At 46.0% G+C, this 21842-nt stretch overlaps 2 protein-coding genes across 2 annotated transcripts in view; one reads left to right on the forward strand and one right to left on the reverse strand.

Annotated features, from left to right (window-relative positions):
• SUPT16H (SPT16 homolog, facilitates chromatin remodeling subunit) overlaps positions 1 to 5431 on the forward strand; it is a 33062-nt gene extending 27631 nt beyond the window's left edge. Inside the window, exons 23-26 of the mRNA XM_083377657.1 lie at positions 401 to 530; positions 1204 to 1333; positions 2041 to 2118; positions 4065 to 5431. Coding sequence (XP_083233783.1) covers positions 401 to 530; positions 1204 to 1333; positions 2041 to 2118; positions 4065 to 4216 — 490 coding nt within the window. The 3' untranslated portion in view covers positions 4217 to 5431. The remainder of the gene's footprint in view (positions 1 to 400; positions 531 to 1203; positions 1334 to 2040; positions 2119 to 4064) is intronic.
• Positions 4830 to 21842, reverse strand: part of RPGRIP1 (RPGR interacting protein 1) — a gene marked incomplete at its 5' end in the record, with an annotated part of 44842 nt that continues 27829 nt past the window's right edge. Inside the window, 9 exons of the mRNA XM_083378786.1 lie at positions 4830 to 5791; positions 10209 to 10339; positions 10428 to 10512; positions 11915 to 12110; positions 12834 to 12925; positions 15576 to 15699; positions 17403 to 17534; positions 18846 to 19012; positions 21190 to 21526. Coding sequence (XP_083234912.1) covers positions 5553 to 5791; positions 10209 to 10339; positions 10428 to 10512; positions 11915 to 12110; positions 12834 to 12925; positions 15576 to 15699; positions 17403 to 17534; positions 18846 to 19012; positions 21190 to 21526 — 1503 coding nt within the window. The 3' untranslated portion in view covers positions 4830 to 5552. The remainder of the gene's footprint in view (positions 5792 to 10208; positions 10340 to 10427; positions 10513 to 11914; positions 12111 to 12833; positions 12926 to 15575; positions 15700 to 17402; positions 17535 to 18845; positions 19013 to 21189; positions 21527 to 21842) is intronic.

Below are 21842 nucleotides of genomic sequence, written 5' to 3' on the forward strand. Positions count from 1 at the left end.
TTTTAATGTTTGTAAGCTGTCCAGAGTCGTCTCTAGACAAAGACGGGCGGCCTATGAATCAAATAAACGATTCTACGACACTGATAGGTGGTTCATTAGAATTTGTGACAAAAGGGACATTTTACACGATTTTTTTTAAAAAAGCTCATTGTCTCAAAGGCAATGTTTCTACTGTCATGCTGCTGATTGTGTTTCTCCAGTGCCAGTGAAAAATCCGGGGGGGGGGGGGAAGGTGGGTTAGTTTACTTCCGCCCTTATTAGTTTATATTTGCCACAGAAATGGAATACATTGGCGTCGGGCTTTGTGAAGAGAGCTGATTTTGAGAAGTGGGTGCGGCCGTTCACCCTGTGATGAAGGCTATATGCTCATTCTCTTTTCTTCCTTCTTCCTTTGCATCAGCTCTTGCGACATTAAATACACCGAAGGGGTACAATCTCTCAACTGGACCAAAATCATGAAAACAATTGTGGATGACCCAGAAGGATTTTTTGAGCAAGGTGGCTGGTCGTTCCTTGAGCCAGAGGGAGAGGTAGGCTGGATGAATCAACCTGGGCAGAAGGGAGGTGTGGAACCCAAACGCGCACGCACACAAACACACCCCAGCACACTCCCTTGGTTTGGAGCTTAAGAGGGGGCGGTGTCAGCACCAGGGATTGAAAGGATTATTAGAGGATGGAGAAAATTGTGGGCTGGGTTGTGTTGGATGCTGTGATGTGTGTGGTTTGGTGTTATATAATGTAATGCATGTTTTTTATACACTGTGGAGATAGCACTGCAGGGCATTCGTCTAACACACGGGTAGGCAACCTTGGCTCTTTTATGACTCGTGGACTTCAGCTCCCAGAATTCCTGAGCCAGCTGTGCTGGCTCAGGAATTCTGGGAGTTGAAGTCCACGAGTCATAAAAGAGCCAAGGTTGCCTACACCTGGTCTAACAGATCTAGAATTGTAGCATGCCTTCCCTAGCCTCAGGCATATCTCTTTCATAAGGGTCCTAAATCTGTAAAAAAAATAATAATAATAAGTTGTTCTTCACTAGCAGGTTGGAATTGTTCAGATTCTTGTTATATTGTGTTGGTTTTTTGAACCCGGACAGGGGAGCAATCACTGCCTGGTAGTAAGCCATAAAAAGTAATAAAGGAGTTCAACCTCAATTGCTTGGCTTTCCTTCAGAGATGCCACTCCTGTCCCCCTTTCCTTCAGGGAAGCGATGCTGAAGCTGGGGAATCTGAGTCCGAAATCGAGGACGAGACATTCAACCCTTCCGAGGAAGAGTATGAAGATGAGGAAGAGGACAGCGATGAAGACTATTCTTCAGAGGCAGAAGAATCAGGTGAGGAAAGAAGGTTAGGGTCACTGTTGACTTCTCTGGAGGATTCCTTGTCATGTAAGCTCCCTCCCCTCCCTCTCTCCCCTTCCCTCTTTCCCCCTCTTCCTCCCTCTCCACCTCTCCTTTTCTCTGTATCCCTCTCTCCCCTTCCCCCCATCTCTCTTCCTCTCCATCCCTCCCTCCCTCTCTCTCTCTCTCACGCCTTAATAATAAATAATAATAATTAAAGTTGGAAGGGACCTTGGAGGTCATCTAGCCCAACCCCCTGCTCAGGCAGGAAACCCTATACCATTTCAGACCAATGGCTGTCCAGTCTCTTCTTAAAAACCTCCAGTGTTGGAGCATTCACCACCTCTGGAGGCAGGTTGTTCCACTGGTTAATTGTTCTAACTGTCTGGAAGTTTCTCCTTAGTTCCGGGTTGCTGTTTCTCCTTGACTAGTTTCCATCTGTTGCTTCTCGTCCTGCTTTCAAGTGCTTTGGACAATAGCTTGACTCCTACCCTCTTTGGGGCAGCCCCTGAGATACTGGAACACTGCCATCATGTCACCCCTCACCCTTCTCTTCGTTAAAGTAGACATACCCAGTTCCACCAACCGTTCCTTGTATGTTTTAGCCTCCAGTCCCCTAATCGTCTTCGTTGCTCTTCTCTGTGTTTTACATTAGCTTCTCTGTACAGCAGCCAATCCTGACTCTTACTTCTCTTTGACAGACTACTCCAAAGAGTCCCTGGGCAGCGAGGAGGAGAGCGGGAAAGATTGGGACGAACTGGAGGAAGAAGCACGGAAAGGTAAACATTCTTCCGTCTTCCAGTTCTCTGTTGGAAAACTCTTGGGATCAGCTTGGACTTGTGAAGCTGCTTTGGGCCTATTTTTTCTTCCATCCATCCATCCATCCATTCAATTTTATCTGGCTGCTCATCTCAAAAAGATTTTCTGTTTTCTCGACAGTGGGAAGAGAAAATTAAACTTGGGCATGTGGATTCAGCCAATCCAGAAATCAGTAGCACAAGTAGATCTAGGTAATTCAGGGCACAGGGATCGCCATCCTGGCACAGGACCAAGTGCTTCTGGGACCTTCTTTTCCCAAACCTCTCAAGTCAATCCAATAAGATCTGAGCGTTGGCATGCTGTAGGTCCGTTCTCTTAAGCCAGGGGTGGGCAATTAATTTTCCCAAGGGCCCACATGTAAAACTGGGACTGTTGTGGAGGGACGAACCAATTAGACCAGACGTGTCAAACACAAGGCCCGGGGGCCGGATCCGGCCCGCGAAGTGGTTTCATGTGGACCGCGAAGCTATCCTGGAAACAGTGAGGGAACAGCCCCCACTGCCTTGGCCCTGGCCCAGAGACCCTCAGATCTGTCCCATTCCTGCCCGGGCCCCCATAGGCACCCTTGATGCGAATGATGTAGAGCTGGCCACGCCCACCCAGTAGGCCATACGCACTCTAGCCACGCCCACCCAGTAGGCCACACCCACCCTGGCCATACCCACCCAGCCCCCCCCCCCCGAGGGCAACCACAATGCTGATATGGCCCTCAATGAAATTGAGTATGACACCCCTGAATTAGACGATTACTGCCATCCCCACGGGCCAGACATGGGCAGCCAAAGGGCCGGATGTGTCCCCGGAGCCAAAGAATGCCCTGGTCTGTCTTAAGCGGTGCCCCTTGGAGGGATGCAAAAGAACATCTTCCTCTGTGGCTGCATCCGAAGGGCCCCGATCCCATGGGCCTTGCAAAAGGCTTTTCCGCCAGGCATTGGCAGGAAACAAAACTCGGGTTTCTTTTGATTGTTGTATTGGCTGACGGAATTTGTACCATGAAGCTTGCTATATTGAAGATAGTTTAATTTTAGCCTGGAATTGAGCACTGCTTCCGAGTCGTTTTGTGTGGGCAGCCATGTAAATCAAATCAGAGCCACGGGTCTTTATTCATAGCCGTGTTCGTGATGAATAGAAATAGGAATGGAATAGGAATGGAACAGAATTAGAATAGAATTAGAATTAGAATTAGAATTAGAATTAGAATAGAATAGAATAAGAATAGAATAGAATAGAATAGAATAAATAGAATAGAATAGAATAGAATGAATAGAATAGAACAGAATAGAATAAATAGAATAGAATAGAATAGAATAAATAGAATAGAATAGAATAAATAGAATAGAACAGAATAGAATAAATAGAATAGAATAGAATAAATAGAATAGAATAAATAGAATAGAACAGAATAGAATAAATAGAATAGAATAGAGTAGAGTAAATAGAATAGAGTGAATAGAATAGAATAAATAGAATAGAACAGAATAGAATAGAATAAATAGAATAGAATATAGAATAGAATAGAATAGAATAGAATAGAATAATTGGAAGGGACTTTCTAGCTTTTCTAGTCCAGCCCACTTCTCTGGCAGGAGACCTTATACCATTTCAGACAAATGGCTGTCCAGTCTCTTCTTAAAAACTTCCAGCGTTGGAGCATTCACAACTTCTGGAGGCAAATCGTTCCATTTGTTAATTGTCCTCACTGTTAGGAAGTTTCTCCAGAATCCCAGGTTGCTTCTCTCCTTGATGAGTTCCCACCCGTTGCTTCTTGTCCTGCCTTCTTCAGGCGCTTTGGAGAATAGCTTGACTCCCTCTTCTTTAGGGCATCCCCTGAGGTATTGGAAGACCGCTGTCATGTCCCCCACCCCTCCCTCTGTGGAAGTTCTGACTTCTCCCTCTCCTCCCGCAGCTGATCGAGAGAGTCGGTATGAGGAGGAGGAGGAACGCACCATGAGCCGCAAGAGGAAAGTTCCCCCCGTCCAGAGTTCAGGACACAAACGCAGCTCCCACAGTCGCAGTCCTGGCCGAAGTTCCGCCCCGCCTAAGAAGAAGAGGAAGTAGAGGGGGGGGGACATGACAAACCTTTCCCATCAGTCAGCTGGGGGCAGGGAGGCGAGGGAGGGGCGGGGAAGTTGGGGCTGCAGAGGCCTCCCTCTCTCAGCCAGTCTTTAGGGCCCCGGGGAGGCAACCAGCATCTCCTTGTAAGCTTTTTCCCACCTTTCCCACATCCCCACCACCTTCATTTCCTTCCCCCCCCCTCCTCCTCCTCCTCCTCCTCCTCCCACCCCTTTGTTTGTTTCTCTGGAGCATCTTTCAGTTTTTCTTTCCCCCCCCCCCCCCCGGCGTCTTTTTCTGAACCGTTCGCATGGACCAATCCGCTGCGAGAGAATTCCAGGCCGTGTTCACGGTGGACGAAAAACTGTGCCGGGAAGGGGTGGTGGTGCACGGAGGCCGTCTTGGGCAGGACTCAGGAATCTTAAGCGTGACTTTACTACCATGCTCCTCTGCAGCGCCTGGCCGCCCCCCAACCCCACCCTCCCTTTTCCACTATCCTCCTTGGAGAGGGGGGTGGGTATATCGATTCCAAACGCCCTTCTGCCTAGGGACGCTTCTTCACTCTCCCACCCCGTGTCCGCAGCCTTGGAATGAGGAGCCGGTTGACTTTTTTTAAAAAAAAGTATTACACCCATGTCAAGAAAGGGAAAGTTCGTGCCAACTGCTCGTTCCGTCGGCGTTTTGGAGCCGACGGGGAAGAGCGGAATTGGGGCCGCAATTTTTCCAGCGCAAGCAACGGCGGGAAAAACACCTCGGAACTGCGACGGAAAGGAATTAAAGCTTCTATACATACGCAAGCCACCAGGACTGGGGAGTTAGGACACGAGCGAAAGAAAAGATCCTTGCTTCTTTCTGTTCTTTATTATTTTTTTTTATTTTTGTTCCCCCTTTTACGGGATCTCTTTCCCCTCCCACCCACCCCCTTTTCTAATTGTCAAGCTCTTTGTTTGTATTTTATCTGTTTCCAGGATTGCCACGTTGGTTTCCAGTGAATGAGCTAGGAGGGGAACGGATTAAGTGCATTTCCTGCCCTAACCCTCCCTTTTTTTTCCCTTTTTTTGGGGGGGGGGGCGGGGTTGTTTCCACCTGATCTAAGCTGGGGGGGGGAGGGGAAGTTGGGGGCATGGGCTTTCTCAACTTTTTTTTTTTTTCCGGTAGCCGTTAGCACTCTTGATATTTTTGACTTTGGAGAAACTGAACAATAAAAATGTTTTTTTTAAATAATAATAATAATAGGAAAGTCTATTTTGCCGGCTTCTTGGCTCGCCATTCCAAAGAAAGTAGCAACGATCCTTTCCATAACGGAAGCCCGTTCACCACTCTGTCCTGGCCGCACAGCCATTCATTCACCTGCCCGGTAGATAGCGCGCAAGACGGCAGCTGCTTCGACGGAGACTTTCAGCTTCCCAATCTTGATGGCGTGGTCTAAAGAACTGAAAACTGGGCGATAAGAAACGAAATGTACAAGGATCATGTCATTTCCCAGTCTGGCAAGTCGATTCATGAAGTTGTGGGGAGGAGGAGGAGAAAAATGACTTGGAATCTTTTTAGACTGAACGTGGACATTTGCTGATCCTCCAGGCAGTATTTATTTATTTTATTTTATTTTATTTTATTAAATTTATATACCACCCTATTCCCATAGGACTCAGGGCGGTTTACAGGGAAAATTAAAAGCATAAAATACAAAAATTAAAACCAGTTAAAACAATTAATTAAATTCAAGTCCCCAAAATTTAAAACTAAAACCCAATTAAAATTAAAACAAACCCTCAGTCTGGGCCAGACAGCTCGAAGAGCCAAGTTTTCAGGTCCCGGCGAAATGAGCGAAGGTCGGGGGCAGTCCTAAGTTCCATGGGAAGTTGGTTCCATACGCTCTTCCTCTGGGAATAACCCGCCGGCATTCCTTAACCGGCGGTATCCTGAGAAGGCCCTCCCTGTGGGGGCGCACGGGACGATGGGAAGTTGATGCCAGCAGCAGGTGTTCCTTTAGATCATGGGTCTTCAAACTCGGCCCTTTTATGACTCATGGACTTCAATTTCCAGAATTCCTCAGCCAGAGTGCCTGGCTGAGGAATTCTGGGAGTTGAAGTCCATGAGTCATAAAAGGGCCGAGTTTGAAGACCCATGCTTTAGATAATCCTATAAAGCCATTTAGGGCTTTATAGGTCATTACCAGTAACTGCTATCACCTTAGCCTGGCAGGAATTTGTATACAGCATCCACCAGTGATTAATTTTCCCCAGCGGCCAGGAGAGAAACAAAAGACTCTTGTGGAGGGCTGAACTAATAAGACTGAAGCTGCGTAAGCACGCATGGGTGTACATACATAAAGTGTGGGGGGGGGGGGAAATATAGTTGCCTTCGGAATAAAAGCAATACGGTTGTATGGTGTGCATGGCATGCACTTGAATCAGAATACAGCTGGGAGGGACCTTTGAGGTCTTCTAGTCCAACCCCTTGCTCGGGCAGAAGGCCCTATAGCCTTTCGGATAGGTGGCTATCCAGTCTTTTCTTAAAAACCTCCAGTGATGAAGCAGCTACAACCTCTGAAGGCAAAGCTGTTCCACTGGTTCATTGTCCTCGCTGTTAATTTACATTTGGTTTCTAATTTCTGATTGACTTCACGTGGCCCAGACAGCGACAGCCAAAGGGGCTGGATGTGGCCTATAGAGGCCATAAAATGGTCCAGACTTAATTACATCCTATAGACCAGGGGTCTTCAAACGTGGCCCTTTTACGACTTGTGGACTTCAACTCCCAGAATTCTTCAGCCAGGCACGCTGGCTGAGGGATTCTGGGAGCTGAAGTCCACAAGTCGTAAAAGGGCCACGTTTGAAGACCCCCTGCTATGGAGGTAACCCTCAACTTACAACTATTTGTTTGGTGATTGTTCAAAGTTGTGACAATACTGGAAAAAGTTATTTATAACCCATTATAAATATTTATTTATTTATTTATTTATTATTTAAATTTATATACCGCCCTATTCCCGTAGGACTCAGGGCGGTTTACAGGGAAAATTAAAATACATAGTATACAAAATTAAAATCAATTAAAACTATTAATTAAATCACAGTCCCTGAAGTTAAACTAAAACCCGATTGAATTAAATTAAATTAAAACCCCTCAGTCTGGGCCAAACAGCTCAAAGAACCAGTTTTTCAGGTCCCGGTGAAATGAGCGAAGGTCGGGGGGGCAGTCCTGAGTTTCGTGGGAAGTTGGTTCCATAGGGCCGACGCGCCCACAGAGAACGCCCTTCCCCTGGGAATAACCTGCCGGCATTCCTTAACCGGCGGTACCCTGAGAAGGCCCTCCCTGTGGGAGCGCACAGGACGATGGGAAGTTGATGCCGGCAGCAGGTGTTCCCTTAGATAATCTGGACCCAAGCCATTTAGGGCTTTATAGGTCATTACCAGCAAATATAATCAATCAATTATCACACCTTCGTTGCAGCATCCCGCACAGGCATGTGGTCAAAATCCAGACACTAGCTATCAGGCTGGTATGAGAGTTGCACTGCCCCGGGAGTTGTACAATCACCATTTGCGACCTTCTGACAAGCAAAGTCGGGGGGGGGAGCCAGATTTGCTTAATGACCGCATGATTCACTTAACAACTGTGGTGATTCACTTAACAACTGGGGCAAAATAGGTGGTACAATTCCTCTTAATAGCTACCTTGCTTAACAATGGATATTTTGAGCTCGGTTGTGATTGTAAGTTAAGGACTGTCTGCAAGGTGTTTTCTCCAGCCCGCCGGAATTAATTTAAGTGGCATTAATATAAGTAGTATAAAAATAATAAAGTTGGAAGGGACTTGGAGGTCATCTAGTCCAACCCCTGCTCAGGCAGGAAACCCTATACCATTTCACACCAATGGCTGTCCAGTCTCTTCTTAAAAACTTCCAGTGTTGGAGCCTTCATAACTTCTGGAGGCAGGTTGTTCCACTGGTTAGTTGTTCTAACTGTCAGGAAGTTTCTCCTTAGTTCTAGGTTGCTTCTCTCCTTGACTAGTTTCCATCCATTGCTTCTTGTCCTGCTTTCAGGTGCTTTGGAGAATAGCTTGACTCCCTCTTCTTTGGGGCAGCCCCTGAGATATTGGAAGGCTGCTATCATGTCACCCCTCGCCCTTCTCTTCGTTAAACTACACAGACCCAATTCCAGCAATCGTTCCCTATATATTTTAGCCTCCAGTCCCCTAATCATCTTTTTTGCTCTTCTCTGTACCCTTTCTAGAGTCTCGACATCTTTTTTACATCATGGTGACCAAAACTGGATGCAGTATTCCAGGTGTGGCCTTACCAAAGCATTGTAAAGTGGTATTAGTACTTCACTTGATCTTGATTCTATCCCTCTGTTAATGCAGCCTAGCACTGTGTTGGCTTTTTGGCAACTGCAGCATCTAATTGAAGGACCTGCCAGGCTTCCATGACATTCCCCAAATGGCTCCTGAAAAATAGTTGAATCTGAATAATATGCTCCAAATAGAGGTGTGGGTGGCTTGACTCCCTTTTCTTTGTGGCAACCCCTGAGATATTGGAACGCTGCTTATCATGTCACCCCTCGTCCTTCTCTTCGTTAAACTAGACATGCCAAAATCCAGCACCCGTTTCTTATATGTTTTAGCCTCCAGTCCCTGGATCATCTTTGCTGCTCTTCTCTGCACTCTTTCTAGAATCTCAACATCTTTTTTACATCGTGGTGACCAAAACTGGATCCATTATTCCAAGTGTGGCCAAGTATAAGTATAAGTAACACTTATATAAATAACAAGTGGGGCCAGAATTTTCATGGCTAAGTAAGGCAGGTGATAAATGAGTTACAGGTGATCCTTGGCTTACAACAGTTCATTTAGTGATCGAAGTTACAACGCCACCGAGAAAAAAATGACTTAACGACCGTTTTTCACACTTACAACCGTTGCGGCATCCCATCCCCATGGTCATGTGTTCAAAATTCAGACGCTGGGTCTTTTATGATGCTTGCAATGTTCCCGGGTTGCGTGGTCACCTTTTTTTGACCTTCTGACTAGCCAAGCCAATGGGGAAGTCAGATTTACTTAACAACCTTGTTACTAATCGAACAACTGCAGTGATTTCACCTAACAACAGTGGCAAGGAAGATCGTAAAACTGGGCACAATTCACTTAACAAATGTTACAGTTAGCCACAGGGATTTTGGCCTCAACGGTCGCACGTCGAGGAGTACCTGTATACCGAATCTGATGACCTTTCTTGCCATGTTAATGCCGCAGGTGTTCAGTGAATCACCCAGTCGTTAAATGAATCTGGCTTTCCCCGATGTCTTGTTAAAAGCCACCTGGGAAGCTAAGCAGATGGTCACCCCACAGGACGCTCCAACCGTTGCCAAGACATGCCAGTTGCCAAATGCCCCAAATTTTTTGATTACGGGGATACTGCAACAGTCCTAAATGTGAGGATCTGTCATGAGTTACACTTTTCAGCGCTGTCGTGACTTTAGATCAGGGGTCTTCAAACTTGGCAACTTTAAGACTGGTGGACTTCAACTCCCAGAATTCCTCAGCCAACCCTGGCTGGCTGAGGAATTCTGGGGAGTTGAAGTCCACCAGTCTTAAAAGTTGCCAAGCTTGAAGACCCCTTCCTTTAGATGGTCACTAAATGCAGTGCTGTAAGTCGAGGACTACTGTAGATACCGGGGACCATTTTAATGATGATTTTAATAAATCTGTACCCATTAACTGTTGGTTTGGTCTTCCGAGAACTCTCAAACGTATTTTTAAATGAAGCTATCCAAACTTCAGTTGAAGTCTGTGCTTTTATTTCTCTCTGGCCTTGGGAAACTAGTTCCTGGAATTTTGAAATCCAGCCACATCCGAGGAGCTGCAAAGCTTCCACCCCCGATGACTAGGAAGCAATCAAACCACGTTTGGATTTTAAGCACTTAAGCTTAAGTTGCCTTGGGTTGTGTCTTAAGATTGCTTCCATTTTTGGAGGGAGGGTGGGCAACTGCTTTACCTTGTAAATCTTGCTCAAAGATGTCATTTCCAGTCAGAAGAATCTCTCGCAAGTCCACGCTGGAAAAACCCACGTCTTCACATTCCCCTCTGGCCCCAGGGAGAGGCTCGCTCACCACTATGAAAAGCAGCCTGTGCCAAGGGGGAGACTTGGTCAACAGATGTCCTGGGAATTTCTTTCCCGCAACTTTTTAAGGAGAACAGCAGATCCGACACTCACTTGTTCCATGCGGAGTCCTCAGCCACCAGCATGGAAAGCAGCATTTGCCTCTGAAAACTTCCTGGATCTGGGTCCACTTTGATCACTGCGACAAAAAGAATTTAGCAAGTATTTATTCTGATATCTATAAAGGTAAAAGGTAAAGGATCCCCCGCACATGCGTGCTAGTCGTTTCCGACTCTAGGGGCCGGTACTCATCTCTGTTTCAAAGCCGAAGAGCCAGCGCTTCTCTGAGAACGTCTCCGTGGTCATGTGGCCGGCATGACTAGATGTCAAAGGCGCACGGAACGCTGTTACCTTCCCACCGTAGTGGTCCCTATTTTTCTACTTGCATTTTTACGTGCTTTTGAACTGCTAGGTTGGCAGAAGGTGGGACAAGTAACAGGCGCTCACTCTGTTACGCAGCACTCGGGATTTGACCCGCCAAACTGCCGACCATCTGATCGTGAAGCTCAGCGTTTTAACCCACTGAGCCACCGCGTCCCTGATATCTATGGAGAGTCTCAATTATCCAGGTCATGCTGGTCCCAAACGTGCTTTTCCCAAAAGGCAACTGAAATTTTGTTGGTTTTGTTTTTGATTTTCTTTTCTTGAAAATGTTTCACTTCTCATCCAGGAAGGGAACTGAAGAAGCTATTTGGATGAGAATTTAAATGTTTTCAAAGAAAGAGAGAGAGAGAAAAAAAGGCCACGGAGTAGGGGCAAGCTCACAGGACGAGGTCCAGGGTTCCAAGTCCAATCCACAAGGCAGGGTCCAGACACAAGACAAGGGCAGTCCTCTAGTGAAAAAGGAAAAAAAAAACAGGCCCCAGAAAAGAAGCCGTTCCAAAGCCCCAGTGAAGCAAAGGCCCAACATAGGCCACCAAAGAAGGGTGAGGTCCAAAACAAGACGTGAGGAGCCATCTTCCAAGTGAGGCACAGCAAACGGCCACAGGGATGAGTAAAAGGGGGGATGTAAGCCAAAGCAAACAATTGCTCCTGGCATAGACTTAACACCCCACAGCTTATGTTACTCCCCTCCAGGTGTTCCTTGTGAGGAGGGAATGGACTGACCTCCTCCCCAGTAGCCTTGCAGCCCTTCTCTGAGCCTGCCTCCGCTCCGCTCTCCTTGCCGATCTCCTTGCCCTTGGATCCAGCGGAGTAGGCAGCTGTTCCTCATCAGAGGAGATTGCCTGTCGGCACCACTGCCTGTCAGCAGCCGATCCTCCCCTGAGTTTGTGCAGGCAGGAAGCAATCTGTCCGGTCGACCACCTCCCCCAAAGCCTGAGGGGGCCCCCCGGGACAGCTTCGTCCTCAGCTCCTGGCGTGCCTTTCCTGTCAAACGGTCCCAGCTTCCAACACTCTCCTCCTCCTCCAAACTGACCTCTGAGAGGGCCACAACGCTCCCAGAGGGAATTCAAGTTAGAGAACCTTTCTTTCCCCTCTATTTTCTCCCATAGCAAATTAAAAACAACAACAACAACCAGGATCTGTGTGCATGTGTTCACCCTTGCTGAAGTGGAAATAGATCTCCTGGTCGCAGGTAGGTTTCCGCAAAGAGAAAGCTGTCTCCGTTTCCTCCAGAGGCACGCCAGGGAAGTGGAATTCGACATACAGTTGCTGGATGGTCTCATCGGCCACAGGCCAGCTGTCCGGCAAAAGGCCAAGGGAAATGACCTCCACCCGGATCCAGTCTGAAGGTTGCTAAGGGTAGAAAAGAATTAAACCAATAGAAGAGAACATTGGTAGCTCAGGATTGAATTGTGGGGTCCTTGGTGCTCTCTGAGTTTGATGGTTTTCTTGCAGATAAAAAGTTCTTCAGGTCAACCTTTCTCGCCACTGTCATTATATTTCTATACTTCATGTTATCTTGTCTTCTTTTTTTTCCTCACCTGTGTAACCCAATGTCATCTGAATCCAGCTGTTAAGCTTTGCAAACTCTAGTTATCAGGATATGCAATGTTTGAGCCCAGCAAATTGCAGCTTATTTCATAAACCACGAGCAAGCAAATTTTTATTTATTTGTATCCCGCCTTTATGATTTTTTTTACAAGTTACTCAAGGTGGCAAACATATCCAACACACCTTTCTCCTTCTATTTTCCCCACAACAACAACACTGTGATGTAAGTTGGGCTGACAGTGATTGGCCCAAGGTCCCCCAGCCGGCTTTCATCTCTAAAATGGAACTAGAATTCCCAATCTCCTGGTGATTGGGTCAAAGACACCCAGCTGGCTTTCATGGCTAAGATGGCACTAGAACTCCTAGTTTCCCAGTTTCTAGACTGGTTCCTTAACCACTAGAGCTAACTGGTTCTGTCTCCAAGCACAGCTTTTGCCCCAGGGTGTTAACCAAGTCAGTCCGTTATACATTGTAAGCAACCTCTGAGCGAGTTTTTCCTCCTGGAATTATGTGATAGCTACTCACCAGACCAGGATACCCCAGCAGGGTGGGGAACCCCACCACCACTTCGTCACTATCTGTGGTCTGAGCTTCACTCGTCTCTTGCTCTTCTCCGTCTGGGAGGTAGGAAGGGAGAAGATAATTGTAACACCTACTGAGTAAAGTGATGAGGTCAAATAGTGGGGGAAGTAGTATTGTTAATGCGCATACAATCTAAACTCGTTTCTTTTCGTGTCTGAAAAACTAGGGCTCTGCCCTTCCTTCCCTTTAAATCGACCTGTTGCAAGATTTATTTATTTTATTTAATTAAATTTTTATACCGCCCTATTCCCGAAGGACTCAGGGCGGTTTACAGGGCAGCATAAAATATAATATAAAAATAGTATAAATTAAAATAGATTAAATTACATAAGCCCAACAATTAACACAATATTAAAAGCTAAAACCCCTTCAGTCCAGGCCAAGCCTGATAGATCAAAAAACCAGGTTTTCAGATCCCGGCGAAATGAACGCATCAAACAAGATGAGAGCCCATCATCAGTGTTGAAATGAGCCCACCGCTATTTCATTTGTTTTCCTGCAGAGATCAAAGAAGGATATTATCTAGGTTTTGTGCGTGGTACTCTCTTGAGCCTGGCTGTTTTCTTGCCGTCGTTTCATTATCCAACTAGGTAACATCATCAGTGCTAGAAGGGAGTAGGGTTTGCTCTCTATTTATCTACTGTATTACTGGCTTGCCCAGTCAGTGTTGGTGGGAGTGTGGTGTTCTTCTTGGTAGTTCCTTGGCTGTTGTTTACTATTTGATTGCTTGTCTGAGTTGATCGCTTGGCTGTGTTTGGAGTACGTTACTGCTCACCTTGATGATCCCCGATTGGGGAAACGGGGGGAAAACAGGGAAAACAGCTTTGTATCAAGGCTGCAGCTGTGGAGGTGGTCAATAGTATTAGGTACCTAGATGTGCAGATAACTAACAAGCTGACTTGGTCCTCTTCATACGTTAACTTTAGTGAAGCATGCAAACAGCATCTGCATTTCCTGTGTCAGATGAGGAGAACACCTCTTTCGCCTTCTGTCTTGGCCACTTTTTACAGAGTCATGATTGAGAGCGGGTTTTTTTAACAAACTGCATCAGTGTTTGGTTTGGTGGTAGCACAGCCTCAGATGGAAGGTCCATACAAAGAGTGGTAAGGAGAAAATTATAGGAAGCTCACTTCCCGTGATTCAGGATACTGCTTAGCTTGGGCTAAACGCTAGCCTTTCTCCTGTTGGGTTTGGAGAGCTTTCCCCAGATCAAACAAAGTGATTGCCATCGCTTCGTGATCAACGGGGCACCCCTCCTTCACGGTCACCTCTCCGGGGCAACTTCGGACCCATCTAGGGTCCCCCAAGCAGGAAGAAACTAGCCATGGTGAGCGGAGGTCCTGTTCTGTACCAGCCTACTACCGGCCCTGCAGAAAAGGCAGGGACAACCCCTTTACAAACGGCAAGAGGCTGGAACTAAGCCTGCCAAATTTATTAACATAAAACAGAGCAAAACAAGACACGAACCATGAAACAAGAGCTATTCAAACGGTTGCCTTCAGCAAACCAGCCCTCCCACACATTCCCCTTTTAAACAGTTCAGGGCGTGGCTTCTCTCTGCCTCCTTCCAGGTGCCCCATTGCCTTCCTCTGTTTACTCCTGATTGACTGCCTCCTGCTTCGGGGGTCCTTGAACAAGGCCAGCTGTGGGTCATCTTCATCCAAGCTGTCAGGCTCACACAGCTGGGTCTGCATCGTAACCAGATGGGAGGGGCCTGGCTGAGAGCTCTGCAAAGCCTCAAGGCCATCATCAGCAAGCTGTCCAACACCCTCAGCAAGCTCTCCAACACCCCCTCCTCCTCCTCTGAATCATCCGACCCAACTGCCGAACCCACAGGCTGACCCTGAATCACAACAGGTCCACTCTCACGTGGCCATGCCTTTTCAGAAGGAAAGTGTGAAGGTGTTTCTTAGTTGGGCAATGAAACATCTGCAAGAAAACAACCAAACGCCAAGGACTCCACAGCTCAACTGTGAGCTACAAACATCCTCTGTTGGGTTTGCCCCATCAAGATCTTGTTGAGTTACATTTTCGCTGCCATCCCAAGAGATCTACGCTGGAGATCTAAGATCCAATAGAAGATCCTATTTATTCTTATGAACAAGAAACTCAAATTAATCAACGTTCATCCATTCGGTCACCTATTTCCAGCAAACAAAATGTGAAAAGGTGCAGGTGGTCACATTAAGCCCAGAGATTGTGAGCTACCCAACCCTGGTCTTTTATAGTAACCATCCCAGTTATGGTTTAATGAATAGACTAGGGCTTTCACACAACCTGAAAAACTCAGCCATGACACCAGTGAAGTGATGGTTCCCAGAAGTAAAAGTCAGGGAATTCATTAGTGCTCCTATGGCACGGAACAATTTAACAAAATCTTCAGGTAGTCCTCGACGTACGACCACAGTCAAGTTGAAAAGTTCCATTGCTAAGCAAGGCAATTAAGTTATTCCCCCCCCCATTTCACGATCTTTCTTGCCTCAGTTGTTAAGTGTATCAAATTCAACATCTGGGGCATAATATTTCTCAACCTTAGCAACTCTAAAAGTGTGGACTTCAAGTCCCAGAATTCTTCAGCCAACGTGATGACTGGAGAATTCTGGGAGTTGAAGTCCACGCATCTTAGGCTGAGAAACACTGGTCTAGGTTTGTCCTTCACCAACATTATGAGTTGTAACAGTATACCAGTGTCCTTTGGTACAGACTCTAGAATCGATTCATCATCCAGTTCCTGGGTTTTTGCCATCCTTGTTGTCTCTTCGACATTCTGTGCTTCTTCTTCCTCCTCTATCGTCTCTTCCAGCTCCATCTGCCCAGATATAAAACCCAGTTTCCTCACAAAATGGACTTTAGGACAACAATTGGTGCCAGATAAGCAAATACGCAGCAATACATTTCAATTAGATGTTATTATGTTAAAAAAAAAACTTCTCTTGTCACGGTTCAAAGAAACTGAAGCTGATTGCACATCATATGTGGCAAAATCCTGTCTAATAATACAGAAAGCAGAACCAAAGTAGCACTTTCTGGAATCCTGGGAAAGTATAGATTTCAAAAAAAAATAAAGAAAAGCACATGTTTCTAGTCCTGCGTGGTGTACAGGACAGGAGGAACAAAAACTTGTTTCTTCAAAAGGTAGGCTTAAAGACTTCTCAGTTACATGATTAATTGGCAAACCAATATGGAATCTGTTGGTTTTGGAGTAGTGATTAATAAGATCTGTTTTGAGAGAACCAAGCCCATTATAGCTTAGTTAGGTTATAACCCAGGTGGCTAGAAAGGCCCAACAGAGGCTTCACTTTCTCAGGGTCTTGCGGAAGAACAGGGTAGAACAACGGCTAATGACCCTCTTTTACCAGTCTACCATAGAGAGCGTCCTCTCATATGGTATTGTGGTTTGGTATGCTGGTCTGACAGCCGCGGACAGGAAAGTATTACAGAGGGTAGTGAGTACAGCACAAGACATTGTGGGCTGTCCCCTGACACCACTGGATGACCTCGCCAGGGCTCGTTGCCTTGGAAGAGTGAGGAAAATTCTCAGGGATGAGACACACCCTGGACGGTATCTCTTTACTCTCCTACCACCGGGTAGGAGATATAGGAGTATAGCCAGCCGCACCAACAGGCTGAAAAACAGCTTTTATCCATGGGCTGTTAGGCTTTTGAATGAGAAATAACTTTTGTGAACTTTTGTGAATTTTATGCAGAATTGACTTGTGTGGTGTAGTTGTTTCACATGGTGTAGTAAGATGGGGGTTTGTTGTCACTGTGTGTTGGGGGGTGGGAGCACAAAGGGAGGCTCAGCTAATCTCAATTACTTTGACAGTAAAGGTTCATTTCATCATTTCAAAAGATCACAGTTGCATCATGGCTTACTGCAATGCACAAATCCGGATGATTATAATTACAATTCATATCTAAGCTCTTGCAACTACAACTGTATTGGGAATGTTTTCCATGAATCTATTATTAAAGCATCTCCAATTCACATCTGTTTCCCATCTCTCCTGTTTGACATTTGTCAATTGCCGGGGAAGAAAGCTGACTTTTTATGCTTTAATGAGAATTTAGCAAAGGCTTTTGTCCTCTTTTTCTACTTTTGATTGGCAAAAACTTCCTAACTTCATTCTCTGCCACTTCTTTTGCCACAACTTTCATGCCTAAAGTGGGACTAGAACTCCCAATCTCCTGGCCATTGGCCCAAAGTCACCCAGTCAGCTTTCCTGCCTAAAATGGGACTAGAACTCCCAATCTCCTGGCTATTGGCCCAAAGTCACCCAGTCAGCTTTCCTGCCTAAGACGGGACTAGAACTCCCAATCTCCTAGTCATTGGCCCAAAGTCACCCAGCCAACTTTCATGCCTAAGGCGGGACCAGAAGTCTCAGTCTCCTGGCCATTGACCAAAAGTCACCCAGCCAGTTTTCATGCCTACGGCAGGACTAAAACTCAGGGTTCCTGGCTTCTAGCCTGGTGCTTTAAGCTACTATACCAACTGGCTCTTTTATCCCTTACCTTGGGGATAGTTTTGTCCACTTTCTTCTTTGTCCTTCTTCTCTTGAGTTCTCGTGTTGGAATCACTTGGGCAGAAAGGAGTTCCAGCTCATTTTTTACCTTTCTGCTTTTCTGAAAGTGTTTTTCAGTCACCTATAAGGGAGATTTCAGAGGATAAGACAGCTAAGAAACAGTTCTTGCAATCAAAATGAATCCTCGGCATTGGCAGGTGATTATTTTTTTTATCCAGTCTTGGACAGGCTTTCCAAAATGATTTATGACATTAAAAAACGTGCTCCTAAAACTATGAGCATCTTACAAATCTTTGCTTTATAACCTTGAGAAGGTATTGGTAGAAATAACAAGACCAGAACTGTAGAAAGGGCACGATTCTACGGTGATGTGATCCTTAGAATAAAATCTAAATCTAATTATAAAAATGCCTTGAAGATAAGGAATGACTTAGCTTGCAACTGAAAATATGTTGGTGAACGGGCTAAAGAAATGTGCAGGTGGTCCTCAAGTTACAACGACAATTTGGATCAGAGTTTCATTGCCAGTCAAGGTGATTGTCGAATGAGTTGTGTCCAGTGTTATGCCCTTTCTGGTCACCGTCGTTAATCGAATCACTTCTGTTATTAAGTGGATCATGCAGTCGTTCAGTGAATCCAGCTTGTCCCACTGACTTTATTTGTCAGAAGCTGGCTGGAAAGCTTGCAAATGCACATAACCCCAGACTGCTGCAATTGTCATAAATACATAAAGGTAAAGGTAAAGTTTCCCCCGCACATGCGTGCTAGTCTTTTCCGACTCTAAGGGCCGGTGCTTGTCTCCGTTTCAAAGCCGAAGAGCCAGCACTTGTCCGAGGATGTCTCCATGGTCATGTGGCCGGCATGACTAGACGCCAAAGGCGCACGGAACGCTGTTACCTTCCCACCGTAGTGGTCCCTATTTTTCTACTTGCATTTTTACGTGCTTTCGAACTGCTAGGTTGGCAGAAGCTGGGATGAGTAACAGGCGCTCGCTCTGTTACGCGGCACTCGGGATTTGATCCACCAAACTGCCGACCTTCTGATCGACAAGCTCAGCGTCTTAACCCACTGAGCCACCGCGTCCCTCATAAATACATGCTGGTTGCCAAATTTTGATCACATGCCTGTTTCATACGTGTGAGGAGTGATCAAAACTTACTTATTTCAGTGCTGTTGTGACTTTGGACTGTTTTTAAATGAATAGTTATAAATCGAGGATTACCTGTACTGAGGGGGCATTTTCCAAGCAGAGCCTTCACGGACAAGAAGGAGACTCTTAGTAGTGCGAACTCAGAATCCCAGAAAAATTGCTCTTTTACCTAAGAAAATCTTCTGAGCCTTCATTTTAGATCTTAGTGCAACATTTTTTTTCACTTTCCCATGGATCACTACCACCACTGGGGTGAATTCTCCACTCTGCAAGCTTCCATACCTGTCTTTGCAACAGGTTTTGCTCATGCGCAATCTGCATCTTCAAGGAACGTGCCTGGATGGTCTGATAGCGAACATCTTCAGGAGGAAAATAAAGGACCTTCCATTCTAGGCTGAGGTGGATGGAGCCGTTGGGCTTCTCTGCAGGGTCCATGAGGTCAAAGTCTCCTGGAGACAGAGGAGAGGGGAAAAAAAAAGAAGACAGCATCTGGAACAACATCTGGATACGGGCTAAAGACATTCTAGTTTGGGAAATGGTGAAGCCTAGGTGTCCTAAATCTGCACTGAATTATCTTGAAGTATCGTCTGTGTGTTGTGTTGTGGGTTCAGGAGCGCAGGAAGGATGCCGAGACGATGACTACAGCATGGCAGATCTTTATTAGGTGGAAGTGACTGTACTGGGAACTAGGGGTTATCTGCCCTCCTTTTATACCTGGCCAGGTGAGCAGCCAGCCAATGGGTTTGAACCTCTGTTTCCCGCTGAAACTGGGTTCCCGCCAAAACAGTTACAGTTCAACGCCCCCTGGTGGTGACTGCTATGTAAGTGTGTATGTGTACTCTTCACCCTGGATACATAACATGTGTTCCATTTCAAAGGATCAAGCATGGCTTTCTGGAGCCTTCCAGTGAAGATATAGAAACCTCCAACACAAAGAAGTCCTTGTGAGGAGGTGGGGGCTGATATAAGATTTCCTCTCTGATATTATTAGAGTGGTTGACCTGGAGGCTTTGAAAGAACTTTCAGGGCTTCAGTGAGGTCAGTTGACGTATCCCTTTAGACAAGGCTGTGAAGGAATTTAGAGACGACCTTGGAAGAAGAACCCAAGAAGATGTTATGGAAGAATCCAAGAAGAAGCCATGGAAGAACCCTTAAGAGGGACTCGCATAAAAGATTACAGTCTTAAGAAAAAAGGGAGTGTGGGAAACAAACTCAAAATAACCTGCCTTGATTTTGTTGAATGTAAGGTAGGACAGAGCAAGCCTTGATAGGTTTTCAAGAACCTGTTACTTAAGGTAAAGGTAAAGGTTCCCCCGCACATGCGTGCTAGTTCTTTCCGACTCTAGGGGCCGGTGCTCATCTCCATTTCAAAGCCAAAGAGCCAGCGCTCGTCCGAGGACGTCTCCGTGGTCATGTGGCCGGCATGACTGGACGCCAAAGGCGCACGGAACGCTGTTACCTTCCCACCGTAGTGGTCCCTATTTTTCTACTTGCATTTTTTTTACGTGCTTTCGAACTGCTAGGTTGGCAGAAGCTGGGACGAGTAACAGGCGCTCACTCTGTTACGCGACACTTGGGATTCGACCCTCAAAACTGCCGACCTTCTGATCAACAAGCTCAGCGTCCTAACCCACTGAGCCACCGCCTCCCTATACCTGTTACTTAACCCAACACAATTCCTGGAAGCCTTCCGCTGTCTGTTTCCCGATCACCCATAGGAGATCTGAAATCAATAACGAAGCCTATCCAAGCTTCTCTGTGTCCTGTTTACACTAAATAAAATCAAGACGGATTATCTTTGAATTTCTTTCTCACCCTTCTTTCAATCTCTGGACTAACTGATTGCTTCTCGACCTCTCTCTTCAACGGCTCTTGTGTTCTTTCCCTAAGTTCATCTCTAAGTTCCTTTACAAAGACTCAGAAAGTCTCCTAACTTTGTAAAAAGAAGCTTAGGGTTTCTTTCAGTCTCAGCTTAAAAGATTTGGGTGTTCTGCATCCAAAGGTCAGTCATCTAATTGAGAGGAGGGGCTGGAGGGCTTAAAGGGAAAACCAGAGACCAGCAGTTGTCCACTGGTTGAACCATACACTCTCTAACCCTCCCCTCTATGTTGTTATACTGTCCTTCCTGTCCTTTTCCTAACCAATATGGCTGTGGTTGATAGGAGTCATAACTTATCTGGAATCCCCCTGTGAATTTTGCTGCTGGTCATTGCCAACTATGGAGGGCGGTGCTCTTCTCTGTTTCAAGGCCATTGAGCCAGCAATGTCCAAACACATTTCCACGGTCATGTAGTCAACATGACTACATATCAAAGACACATTGAATGCTGTTACTTTTCCACCTATTTATCTACTCACATTTACATGCTTATGAACTGCTAGGTTGGCAGGAGTTGGGGTGAGGACAAGAGCTCACCCCATCGCTTGATGCTCAGGTCTCAAACCTGGGCTGCTGGCTTTCTAGCCGACAAGCCCAGCGTCTTAATAACTGAGCCACCATGCCACCCCAACCTACCTGGAGAGCTTCCAAATTGTGAACTATTGTCCTAGATCCAGAAGGGTCTAGCACAGAAGACAGCTCAAAAAAGCAAAGGTAGATCTATCTAGTATCCTTCGTTGATCTCACCTTTGATGCTATGTCCATGCGCTAATGGTACTAGTGGGATCTGGGCTTTGCCCAAATAGCTTCCAGGTTCCTCTTGCTCATCGTCAAAAACATAAACCCACAAACTCTCCACAAGCAAATAATGGTGCAGCTCAGGAGTGATGTGCACAGTAAACATCTGCACATCTTCAAAGTCAGGGTTGTTGCTGGACGGGATGATGGGTGTGTCGTGATCTGGGAAAGTGAAGAACTGGTACATGGCATATGGACTGGGCTGGGAGCCAATCCAACAGCTTCTCAAATTGGCACAGCTCTTGATCTGGATGCACAGCTCATTCCAGCTTACGCCTTCGGTCTTCTAAGGGGAAAAAAAGGAATGGTGGTGATGCAGCAGGGAAGCAGCAGCAGTTGTTCAGTTCACAGTTTTTTCAAGTCGAAAAATATTCATTTCTTGCTGGAGGTTTTAATAAGTGGGATTCTGATTCTGAATAGAAACACAGTAGTGTTTTCCTGCACTGATTCTTTCAGCCTGTCAGTGGTTGAACCCTAATATGTGATCTGTGGAAGAGATAGGCCTTTGAATAGTGCAAGGTAACAACGGAGAAGAAACAACTGTTGTTCTGTGTGAATGGAAGCTGTGGAATATTTCCAATACCATAACTTTAAATGGCCAC

Source organism: Vipera ursinii (genome assembly GCF_947247035.1).
Source record: "Vipera ursinii genome assembly, chromosome: Z".
Classification (NCBI taxonomy): Eukaryota; Metazoa; Chordata; class Lepidosauria; order Squamata; family Viperidae; genus Vipera; species Vipera ursinii.